At 43.3% G+C, this 12,221-nt stretch overlaps 1 protein-coding gene across 2 annotated transcripts in view; it reads right to left on the bottom strand.

Annotated features, from left to right (window-relative positions):
* The window catches only part of LOC105915422 (golgi glycoprotein 1a), a 35,030-nt gene that overhangs the window by 4,049 nt on the left and 18,760 nt on the right, over window positions 1-12,221 (bottom strand). For both annotated transcript variants that reach the window (XM_036135933.1, XM_036135934.1), the window contains 11 exons: window positions 9,411-9,548; window positions 8,489-8,575; window positions 8,317-8,379; window positions 8,104-8,217; window positions 7,146-7,234; window positions 5,913-6,030; window positions 3,640-3,732; window positions 3,418-3,555; window positions 1,222-1,345; window positions 1,013-1,155; window positions 823-924 (listed from right to left, as the gene is read on the bottom strand). In XM_036135933.1, the coding sequence (XP_035991826.1) occupies window positions 823-924; window positions 1,013-1,155; window positions 1,222-1,345; window positions 3,418-3,555; window positions 3,640-3,732; window positions 5,913-6,030; window positions 7,146-7,234; window positions 8,104-8,217; window positions 8,317-8,379; window positions 8,489-8,575; window positions 9,411-9,548 (1,209 nt within the window). The remainder of the gene's footprint in view (window positions 1-822; window positions 925-1,012; window positions 1,156-1,221; window positions 1,346-3,417; window positions 3,556-3,639; window positions 3,733-5,912; window positions 6,031-7,145; window positions 7,235-8,103; window positions 8,218-8,316; window positions 8,380-8,488; window positions 8,576-9,410; window positions 9,549-12,221) is intronic.

Genomic DNA, 12,221 nt, shown 5'->3' with positions numbered 1-12,221 from the left:
GCGGCATTTACTGGTTGTTCGCTTTCAAAAGGTGCAAAAATCTACCTCCCTTACCTCCTTGTCTCCGTCCAGCCTGGTTTCTCACAGCTAGAGCTGGTTTAAACTTCAATTATTGTTCTCACTGCAGCTTTGGGCGCTAAAATTAAGATCAACTACATCTACCGTACTTGTCTTTCCCATTTTGAAGAGAAACGGGCGTCTGTGTCAGATCATATTTAGAAACAGGCGAAACAGGAAGTTGTGGATTACTAAAGGAACGATCCTAGAATAACCCCAGTTCTAAAGTCCTTCCATGGCTCCCTGTATCTCAGAGAATAGTCTTTAAAATACTTCTGTTAGTCTATAAATCCCTGAATTAGCACCTAAATACATCACAGACTTGTTATCAGTGTATCAACCCTCCAGACCACTCAGGTCTTCTGGCTCCAGCCTACTCTGCATACCTAGAACCAGAACTAAACATGGAGAAGCAGCATTTAGTTCCTATGCTCCGCTTATCTGGAACAAACCTCCAGAAAATTGTAAAAGTGCTGAAAGCCTGAGTTCCTTTAAATCAAGATTAAAAACACATTTGTTTAGAATTGCCTTCAACTGTTCTAGTTAACTGAATCACCACTTCTTTGTTCTAATTTCTATCTACATTTTATTCCTACTTGCTTTTATTCTGTTTTAATTTGCTATATTTTAATCATGTAAAGCACTTTGCATTGTCCTTGTACTGAATTGTGCTATATAAATAAATTTGCCTTGCCTTGCCTAGAAGCTCTGATCAACCTAATGTAAATAGTGATTTTAGTTTAATGCAACACTTAGTGGGTTAACCTCATCTGAGCAGTGCATCTGCAGCTGTGGGTCCAGTCTGTAGTCCAGCGCCGACTCCTGGAGAATCACTCGGATCTGGTCCTCGCAATCTGGAGACAGCCGCTGAGCCAAAAGCGGAGCCACAGATCAGACGACGTAACGCGGTCAAACATGGAAATCAATTCTGCTTCTAATCCCTTTCAGAGCCAACCTGGTCGGCGTATTTGAGTTTGAGGCAGGCGATTATCTGACCCTCCAGCTCGCTGTCCTCGTTGGCCTTGTTCAGGATGGACTGGCAGAACTTTGGGATGTCGGCCCGGCACGCCTTCCTCAGCACCGGGTTGAGTCTGTAGTCTGGGGTTGGGAGGCCGGGTGAGACGGAGAAGCGGTGAGCGGCGGCCGTGGCTCCAGGAAGCTTACCTGTGTTCTGGGTGATCTGCCTCTTGGTGATCATCTGCTTGCACTTGGGATCCATCAGCTCGCTGTTCTTGTTCTGCTTCAGGCACTGCAGGACGTTCCTGGCATCGGCTTCGGTGCAGAAACGCTGCAGGAGGGACGACACGGCGCCATGAAGAACTCAAAACACTCACGGCGCCTTGCAGAAATATTTACACCTCTTCAACATTTTCACTTTGCCACATTAAAACCAGAAACCGCCAAATATTCTTAGGGGGGAATTTAGGCATTAAAAGCAAAATGGTGCCTGATTTTCAACATTTTTACCAATAAAAATCTGTGTGTCTTGTATTTATGTTCAGTCCTCCTGAGTCAGCAACTTTGCAGAAGCAAATGTTTCTGCAGCGCATTTTTCTTTGCAAAAATAGCTTGAGGGCGTTTAAAGGTCCACCCTTTGACTAGGCCATGGGGTCTGTAACCTTTAGAGCCTAAAGAGACATTTTTCCTACAGTCCAGTTGAATTAAACTCGTTCAAATGTTGCCTGGCCTTTTGAAAAAAAGACCATTTATAATTTGTGATAAAGATCTACTGTAGGAAATATGTTGTCATTGTTAAAGAAACGGCCTTTTATGTCTATTTTGAGGTTAAAAAAAAAGGATGGATGGGAAGTTGATATTTGTGGATAATGTAAAAAAAAAAAAATAATCAGTTTCCAACATAATGAAAAAATATTGATTTAAAATTAAACATTACTGGCACTTTTAGCTTCATTCTGTTGTGAAAATTAAAAGCATTTATCATCATTATTACATTTCAATACTATAATAAAAATATCATTTGTAGCTAAAGTTATTAGGAGCCACAGGTTGCAGACTCTTTGACTAGGCCAATTCTAAACATGCGATCCATACGTTTAAGGTGGTTTCCCTCAACTCTAAACAGCTTCCCTGCTGAAGAAAAAACATTCCCCACATCATAATGCTGCCACCACCATGTTTAGAGGTGGGATGATGTGCAGTGTTACGTCTTCAGCCCAATAATCGTTATGCATAAGAGCCTAAAAGTAAAAACTCTCATCTGACCAGAACTTCAAACATAACTTTTATTTTGGCTTTATTCTTGCCACTTTTCCATAGGGGCCAGACCCGTAAGGTGCACCTCCCACCTGAGCTGTGGACCTCTGCAGCTTCTCCAAAGATGCCACAATCCTTTTTTTATTCACCGCATAACCCGACTATGCGTTGAACTTCTCCAGAACCTCCTCCCTGACCCGTCTGCTTCTGTCTGCTGAGTCTTCAAGATGCTCTTTGTTCACTAAAACCAGGGCATCGTTTTCCTGTTCCTACTTAATCAGGTGCTACTTAGGGTTATAAAATCACAATACCGTATCTTTCAGTCCATAAGGCGCACCAAGTATTTGTCCCAAGTGTGTAACATCACTCCGCCCCTTCACACATCTCTCTATCCGTCTGTCATGAAGACGAAGCGGATGATAAAATGTGTGATTAGCTAGCTGAGCACCTAGAGCCGTTTCTCTTCCAGCAGGCTCCCACCTGTCAGTGAGAACAGAGAGGGACTGAGATGCTGCGTCCTGCAGAACGCCTGATTGGAGCAGCTTAGTGCATCAAGCTCGGTGTTACATAGAAAACAGTTTGATGTGAAGACTTCCTGCCTCAGAGAAGTTTATAATGTGACGCGTGGACCTCCGCGGCGTGAAATACGCCTGAGTATGTGGCTGCTTTACATGAATGCACTTCTAGTTCAGACATTACAGTCAGGCAGTCTTGTAGACAGCTCAGGGGTCCTATCAGTGACACAGTGTACCGTAATGCTCCTAATATCCATTGAGCGGAGCGGATTTGTTGCTAACCAAAGTTTTATTTACACATTTTAACAGATTTCTGAGCGCATTGTTTCACATAAAATCAGTCATTAAGCACAACGGTGATCATAAACAAGGCAATTTCTGAGAATATTTAGGGATTTTAAGTGTACCTTATAGTCTGAAAATACGGTAAATATCTTGTATGTTTAAGGTTGCAATGTGACAAAACGTGAAAAAAGGTTCAGGGGGTGTGAATACTTTTGTTATTGATCACAACAGCAGCAAACCGGTGGTTTTTAACCATTTCTCGCCAACGGACAGAAAACTTTTTGTCGTATTTCAGAAGATATTTTCTACCGTCGGGTCAGAAACCGGCCGCCCGCTCTCCGCTCACCTTGATCATCTGTTTGCAGACTCTCATCAGCTGGTAGTCGAGCTCCGGGTCGCTCATCTCCACCTCCTGCAGCTTGAAGATCCTCTGGTGGCAGCGCTGACTCAGCTGCTTCTTCTGCTCCTTCAGGCACTCGATCATCTGAGGAGGAGCAGGAAAACGTGGCGGGAGGCTCTGACGGCGAGCGAGGCGGGCGAAAGCGACGCGGAGTGCGGCGAACGTTACCTGAGCGTTGCCGAACGCCACGTTGGGACACAGGCGGCTGATGTCGGACTTGCACGGCTCGTACAGCTCCGGCTCCAGACGGATGTCTTCGGACTGCGGCAGAACGGAGGAGATGTTACCTTGGTTCAGTTTTACTTTACTTTGTTTTTTCTAAATCTGTTTATGCTTCTTAAATCCAGCCTTACTGGTGGGTTTAGAGATTCTGGTTCTGCCGGGCCTTAAATTTCCGCTCATCAGATGCATGAATGTCGTATTGATTTGTACGAAAAACCTAACCTGACTCCGCCAGATGGATTTGCTCCGCATATCCATCTGGAAACCTTCCGTTGAAGTAATTTTGGGAAGGGGTGAAAATACTGGTTAGCTGATTGATATCTATTTTTAAGACTAATCTTAAAACTTTCCTTTTTGACAAAGCTTATAGTTAGAGTGGCTCATGTTACCCTGAGCTATCTCTATAGTTATGCTGCTATAGACTTAGGCTGCTGGAGGACATCAGGGTCTATTTCTCACACTCTACTGATTTCTACTGTTCTCCAGTTTTGCATTGTATTACATTGAAATGACTGTTGTCATTTCAGCTTTTAACTTTTTGCTCTCTCTCTTTTCTCTTCATAGTAGGTACACCTGGTCTGGCGTTCTGTTAACTGTGACATCATCCAGAGAAGACGGCTCACCCGCTACTTACCATCTAATGTAGAACAGATTACTGGATCAATGTGTGCTTCTGTGCTTTTTTGTTTCTCTTGTTGTGTCTCTGTTCTGTCTTCTGTAACCCCAGTCGGTCGAGGCAGATGACCGTTCATACTGAGCCCGGTTCTGCCGGAGGTTTTTCCTTCCCGTTAATGGGGAGTTTTTCTTCCCACTGTCACTTCATGCTTGCTCAGTATGAGGGATTGCAGCAAAGCCATGTACAATGCAGACGACTCTCCCTGTGGCTCTACGGCTTTCCCAGGAGTGAATGCTGCTTGTCAGAGACTTTGATGCAATCAACTGGTTTCCTTATATAGGACATTTTTGACCAATCTGTATAATCTGACCCAATCTGTATAATATGATTGAACTTGATTTTGTAAAGTGCCTTGAGATGACATGTTTCATGATTTGGCGCTATATAAATAAAATTGAATTGAATTGATTGGCCTATGTTGGTATAGACGGGCCAAATAAACCAATCAGATCAACGAAGCATATGACGTACTAACAGTGACAACGAAAACACAACCACAAGCTCTTGCCGAAACCAGTCGGGAGAAGAGCTAAAACCATCTTTTCCTCTGAGAAAAGCCTCCAGAGCAGTGTTTTGCTCTTCTTTCAGTGAAGAAATACTCTGTAATTCCGATAAAACTTGCTCGATAGCCACGCTAACGCTAGTTTCATCGGCTGAAGCCGCCATGTTCTTTAGACTGAACTGTCGCGCTCCTCGTTGCGTCACACCTCAACCCGCCTCAAAGCCAACGCTGATTGGACGTTCGTTTGGTAAACGGCTCCAAATTTTCTTTAACGGAAAGCAGCCAGACTGATCTGCGAGTGAAACCTTGAAAGCTCGCGAGATCAGGATGGTCTCACGAGGCTACGGATCCACGGTCCTGATTAAAAACTGCCAGCTTAAAGCCAGACAGAAAGCTGCAGCTGCTCTACGTGGCTTTAATAGAGAACTGCTTTAGTAACGGATACAACAAAGACTGCACTGCAAAAACGAAAGAAAAAATAAGTCATATTTTCTTGAAATGAGTGAATTTTTTCTTCATTTGAGCTGGTAAATAAGACGATTTGCCAATGGAATAAGATTTTTGCACTTAAAATAAGAACAACTCATCCCCATCATCTTATTTAGAGGGCAGAATATCTAATTATCTTATTTTAGGAGTCAAAATACTCATTCCATTGGCAGATCATATTGTTTACCTGCTCAAATCAAGGACAAACACACTCATTTCAAGAAAATGTAACTTATTTTAGTTCTGTTTTTGCAGTGTGAGCCGTTTGGCCACAATGAGCAGAACCATGTTAGTCTGTCCCAGCTGTGAAGCATGGCGGTGGCAGCATCATGCTGAGGGGGCGTTTCACCGCCAGAGGTACTGGTGCATTACATAAAAAACACAAACGTCTAATTTAAAGAAAACTACCTTTGAAATCGGTCAATGTCACCATTTGTTTAAATCTGTTCCTTTACGGCATAAAAGTTGAACTCCTAATTCCTAAAACCAATGATGGGAGTGTGTAACCCTCTGGACTGTAACTATCCAGAGAGCAGAGTCTGAAGCGTTTACCATCTCCAGCTCCTCCACCCGCAGCTGTTTGCGACATTTCACAGAGACCCGCTGCTCCCTGACGTCCTGCAGCGTGTCGTTCCTCACCGTGGTGCTGAGGCAGATCACGACGTCCACCCTGCAGGGACACACAGACTTTAGATCCCACGCAGGACACTTACAGCCAGTTTAAAGGCTGCCATCAGACTCAGGTTTTATGCTAAGTCACATTTTTTACTAAGATGCAGCACATTGTGCATTTTATCTTCTCTTTTTAGCGCCATTGGTGACAGTAAACATTTCAAAACAAAGACCAGAGCAGGCATCTGTGAGGGGAAAGTGTAGCGGTGTGTCCGCGCTGCTCCGTGTGTTTAACTATAATTAATATAAGAGGATATTAACGTTAATAATTATTGTATTCCCTTTGATTAAACTAAATAAATGTGGCTGCATGGCATTGTTGCCTCGCAGCGAGGTGGTTCTGGGTTCAGATCACTGAGCTATATAATACACTGGAGTGCTGATTTTGCCGAAAAACTGAAGTCACTGGCCGCCATCTTGCTACTCCCTACTCTCACAGAATCCCATAGGATTTGGTTGCAACAACAAGCAGTTTTCTGGCTGTGTGAAAACGTTTCACAGGTAATTCTACAGTCAGTGGATGTACTAACACTATTAACTACTAGGAAATTAGGTGCTGAAATATTTTACATGTTATTCATATTAAATATATATATATATATATATATATATATATAAGTACGTGTATATGTATATATGTATATATATGTATACACATATGTAAATATATGCTTTCGTATATTGTTATTTATATATTTATAAATGTTAAATATATATATTTAAATGAATAAAATGCAAAATATTTCAGCACATGACTTTCTGAGTACTTGATATTTTTAGAACATAACATAAAAGTATATGGCATTTGACATTTTAAAAGTCTTAAGCCCCCCCTGAACATGAGAAAATCCTCGTTATTCGATGCTGTAGCGCACATATTCCCTAGTTACTGGGGGAAATAGGGAGTACCAATATGGCGGCTGGTGGCTTCAAAGCGACTCGTTCAAACAGACGGTGATTAGCACTCCAGTGTATAATATAGCTCAGTGGTTCAGATCCTGGCCTGGGCTCTTCCTACATGGAGTTATGTTCTCCGGCTTCCTCCCACGGTCCAAAAACATGACTGTTAGGTTAACTTGGTTCTACCCATGCAGTTGCATCATTTCCTCTCACTTTTTCTTAATATTCGGACACAAGCGCAGAACGTCCTCCTTGCAGGCCATCTTAAACTTGTACGAGAAGCGGAAATCCTTCATCTGGATCTGAAATTAGACCACAGGAGGGAAAGGCAATTAAGCTGCGTTCATTTGAACGTCGGACTGAACGAACGGACGAAATTATGAACAGGAAACTGGCTGTAAACGTTTAAAATGTTTCCACAGTGAACAGGGTTCCTACAGCGTAAGGCAAGTTAAATTCAAGACTTTTTAAGACTTTTTAATGCCACTTGAAATAAAAAGTTAAAACCAACTTTACGATAAACAAGATAAACCTGGTTGCGACAACTTCACCCAAATGTTGATTTTAACATAAAACATTACTTTCTGGCCCAGTAGACATGTTTAAAATTTTGAAAAACATTCCATATAGGAAGAAAGCTAAAAATAAAAAACACACAAATAACAGATATATTTTTAACAACTACTGAACTGAATTCACAAACTTTGTTTTGTTCCCTACTAAAATAAACTATAAATCAGTTTTAAAAACCACAACATAACCAGTGCCAACTCTTTTTCGCAGCTATGGTTCGGCCGCAACAGTTTTTATTGGTTCCGCCATCGGGACGGAACCAATAATGGTTACATTGTGCCGTTCGGCAAATTAAAAAAATATCTAATTGTGTCAATTATTTTTCTGTTTGGTAAGGATTACAAAAATAAAATCCTAATTATGACCTGGTAACAATTTTAAGACTTAAGAAAGACTGATTTAAGACATTTTAATGCCAATTAAGGCCTTAGTTTTACATTACAGAATTCAATGCCTTTTAAGACTTTTTAAGGATCCGCGGGAACCCCGAGTGAAACAGGAACCCTGTAAAGAACCTAAAGATGCTGAGAAAACGTTTCAGGAGCAAAAAGAGAAATGCAGAGAAAACGTGTCCGGAGGTAAAGAGCAATGAACTGACCAGCTGGAAGTGAGTGACGCCGACGGCACACTTATCGTTCATCTCCTTCTGGTGCTTGTTCTGCACCAGACACTCCATCAGGTCACCGGTGTCCACCTGGTTGTCGGCTACGTCCTGCACACACACACACACACACACACACACACACGTAGAGGCGGTTGAGCGTTACAGGAAGAGGCTGTGAGCCGTGCTCTGCTGTGTGCGTGTTCTCACGTGGCAGTGGGCCTGAATGACGGGCTCGCAGGCTCTGATCAGCAGGGCGTCGATCTGGATGTCCTGATCACACACACACACACACAAACACACACACACAAACACACAGACCTGTCAGATGCTTCAGCACATGCAGCGGGATTTAACCCGTGGAGCTCAGCTGAACTCAGACCTCTGACTCCAGCTCTGTCAGGTTGCCGACTATCTCCCTGCAGTTGGACACCAGGTCCTCCAGATGGTCCTGCAGACACTCCAGCTCCTTGGTGCAAAACAGAGATTTTAGTTTTTAGTGTCCGCGAATCCAAATGCTTCATCGCCTACATTTAAAGGTATACTATGCAACCGGGGTTGATTTTCCAGCGAGGCTCCCCCCAGAGGGCGAAAGTAAAAGTGCACTGTCGTAAAGATGCTCAGCTGTTCTGGTTTCTCCAACAAGCCAGGCGCGGTTGTTTTGAGCTTAGCAGACAGGCGAACGCAACGAAAAGTGGAAAAAACGGCAGTACAAACAATGACTAACACAGTGAAGGTATGAACATCAGGGTTTCCCGCAGCGCTATCTTGGCGAGGCGGCGGCCGCCTCGCCAAGCCGCGGCGGCGCCAGTTTTATTATTATTATTATTATTATTTATTATATGTTGGCGAGTCGCTACCGCCGTCGCCTCGCTGCAGCCGCCGCGGTAGCGTCTTGCCAACATAAAAAAAAAATATAAATAAATAATAATAATAATAATAATAATAATAAAACTCGATATGCTTGCATGTTTATTTGACGTTAACACGCGGTTCTTTGTTGTTGCTTTCGCGCGTGCATATAGTGAATGGCAGGGCAAAAACACATGGAGTTCTCGCCGTAAAGCAAGACCGACTCTCGCGATGCACGAGACTTCTGAGCCTGCGGGCCGAGGGCTCCTGCAATTGCAAGTACGGTATTTCCCCCACAGACCCCCAGGGCGGCCGAGAAAACCTTTGTTCGACCCGAAATGACTCATTTAATCATCCAAATCGGTATGGAACACATTAATTAACTGAAAAATGTTGCATAGTATGCCTTTTACGCTCTGCTACACCAAACGGTCCCCGCCCGCCCGTCTCACCTGTCCCGTGTCCGTCTTCTCGCTGCACCACTTGCCCAGGTCGGTCATGCAGCGTTTCTGCAGCTCTGGGTCCAGCTTCACGTCCAGCGCCCTCTGGTGGAGAATCCTCTGCACCTCCACTTTGCAGTCGCGGGACAACTGCACAAAGACACAAACGGTGCGCGTAAGAGAAGGCGTGAATAAAAACAACCTGCTTGCAGACGTGCTGCACAAGCCCAAAGCATCAGCCCTCCACCACCATGCTTGATAAATCATCATCATCATCATCAGCAGCGATGTTTTCCACCCGTAAATATTCTGAAACCCTGTGAAAACGTCCTGCCAACCATTCCCAGACTGACGGGCAGCTTCGGCTGCGTCTCTGATGTCACTGCTGAGGTCTCTCCTCATTGGGTTAACACACCTGTATGTTTCAGAGCAGCAACCTGCTCAAACTTCTGCTTTTAGAGTCAATATCAGATATTTAAAGCGTCGGCCTAGCAGCGCCTGCAACGAGTTGTTTTCTCCCAAACTGCACCAACATTTAGTCTTAGGGCTGAAAGAAATATGACTTGCTGTAAATTTAATATGTGCTGCAGTTAATCTGAGGACAATAGTCCTTATTTTTTTTTTCTTTTTAAGTGTTCATGAGCAGCTGCTGTCTCTAAAGCCAGTTTTCCTTAAACTCCAACCTGAAGGTCGGCTCAACGGCGGTTATCGCTGACTCGGCCAGAAATGCGCTGATTACAGACAAAATGCATTCAATCAAAATGGGATAAAACATTCAAAATCCAAAAGGTACAATTTATATTTAAGGTAAAATCTCATTTCTTTTGTTCAAAAATCATTTTTTTTCTTAATAAAAACAGTAAAGAGTTTGACTTATTTTGCTCAAAATACATTAATCACAAACAAAAAAATGCGTTATTAAACATTTTATTACCAGGAATATAAGAAAAACCTTATTAGTTGCATTATTTTCCGTTTTGTTGCAACCGAGCTGCAGATTTAATTCTTCTGACCTTTATTTTTTCGGCCCTGGACCTCGTCTGAAAATAATTCACTGATCAGCTGAAGCTTGTGAAACTTAAACACCTGATTTTACTCTGAGTGGAGGATTCGTTTCATTCATCTTAGCCTGGCTCATTCAGCTCCACCTTCCTAATGCTGGAAACTTTTGAGCAATTTAATCAGCTGCTTCTGAACGTGTTTAAACTGCTGAGCTGAATTTACGTGCACTGCAAAAATAGAACTAAAAACAAGGACAATTTTCTTAAAATGAATGCATTTGACCTTGATTTGAGCAGGTAAATAAGACTATTTGCCAATGGAATAAGATTTTAGCACTTAAAATGGGAACAATTCATCTCCATCATCTTATTTCAAGTGCAGTATATCTAATTATCTTATTTTAAGGGTAAAAATACTCTTTCCATTGGCAAATAATATTAATTAACTGCTCAAATTAAGGGTAAATACATTCATTTCAAGAACATTTTACTTATTTTTAGATCTCTTTTTGCAGTGTGAAACAGTGTTGTAGTCAAGTCACTATGCCTCGAGTCCGAGTCCAGGTTCGAGTCACCAGTGTTCAAGTCCGAGTCATTAAAAAAAAAATCCGAGTCGAGTCCGAGTCGAGTCACTTATTGATCCAAGTTCGTTGTAGGAACATGCCGTGACGTGTGATGTATGACATGAAGCAAACATTCCATTGCACTAATAACTCTTTCGCTGTAGTTACCCTGGTTTTACTCGGTAAAACTACTGCTTTTAAGACGTCTCCTAACCATGGTTTTTAAACATTGTTGTTATGGAACGTGCAACAGCGACTCGAGGTACGCTGATAGGCCGCATATGAAGGATGTTAAAGCCGCAAGCGGCGTCGATCGGCCCTCGCAGCCAAGCGCACTCCGGCCTATTGGCCACCGCCGCGGTGCCGGCCGGCGGGCGGGGTTCGCGCACGCCGCGGTGCCGGCCGGCGGTGCGCGAACCCCGCCAACGCAGATGCTGTCACGCATTTTCCTCGCTCGTCCACCGGGCGATTCCTACAAACGCGTTCGGCAGCTTTCCCCCATGACTCACAACAAATCTGGTGAAGATCGGTCGATGCAGCGAGGAGATACAGCCGTTGGATAATGATAATGCATTTGGCCACCGGACCGGACTAAATTGTCCGGCCCGCCGATCAATTTATGCCGATTCCTGGACGGTGACTACAAACAGAAAAAAAAAAACGGCCGATGACGCAATGAACGCCGAGCAGGAGAAAAACATCGACTTACCTTTCTATCAACTCGGCCCGTTTCCCAGTCTTTCTAAGACCTCGACACTCAAGCCATCGTTTGAACTGAACGTTGGTATGTTGTTCCACAGTTCTACCAGTAAAATGGGCGCCTGGACATCCTCTTGTGAAAGTTTAACAGCTGAAAAGTCGGTCATATCCTTGTATCTGTTGCATGTGTAATGGCTGGTTGCTACGTGCGCTCTCACACTGTTTGCCCAACCTTAGCGGCAAGGAGCGTTGCTCATGAGATGGTGACGTCACGTGCGCGGTACGACATTTAGATATTAAAATCATACATCAAATAATATTCTAATGACATATTAAAATTATAGCCTAATGATATAAAAAAAAGTCGAGTCTTTTTCTCAATCTCCGAGTCAGAATGATCTGAATGTAGGAGTCCGAGTCCAAGTTCGAGTCATCAGTGCTCAAGTCCAAGTCAAGTCACGAGTCTCTAAATTTAGCTAATGACTCGGACTCGAGTTCGAGTCTCGGACTCGAGTACTACAACACTGGTGTGAAATACACGCAGCAGCAAACGCAACCAT

The sequence above is a fragment of the Fundulus heteroclitus genome, chromosome 4 (genome assembly GCF_011125445.2).
Source record: "Fundulus heteroclitus isolate FHET01 chromosome 4, MU-UCD_Fhet_4.1, whole genome shotgun sequence".
In the NCBI taxonomy this organism is placed as follows: Eukaryota; Metazoa; Chordata; class Actinopteri; order Cyprinodontiformes; family Fundulidae; genus Fundulus; species Fundulus heteroclitus.
This window is presented reverse-complemented; position numbering and strand designations above follow the sequence as displayed.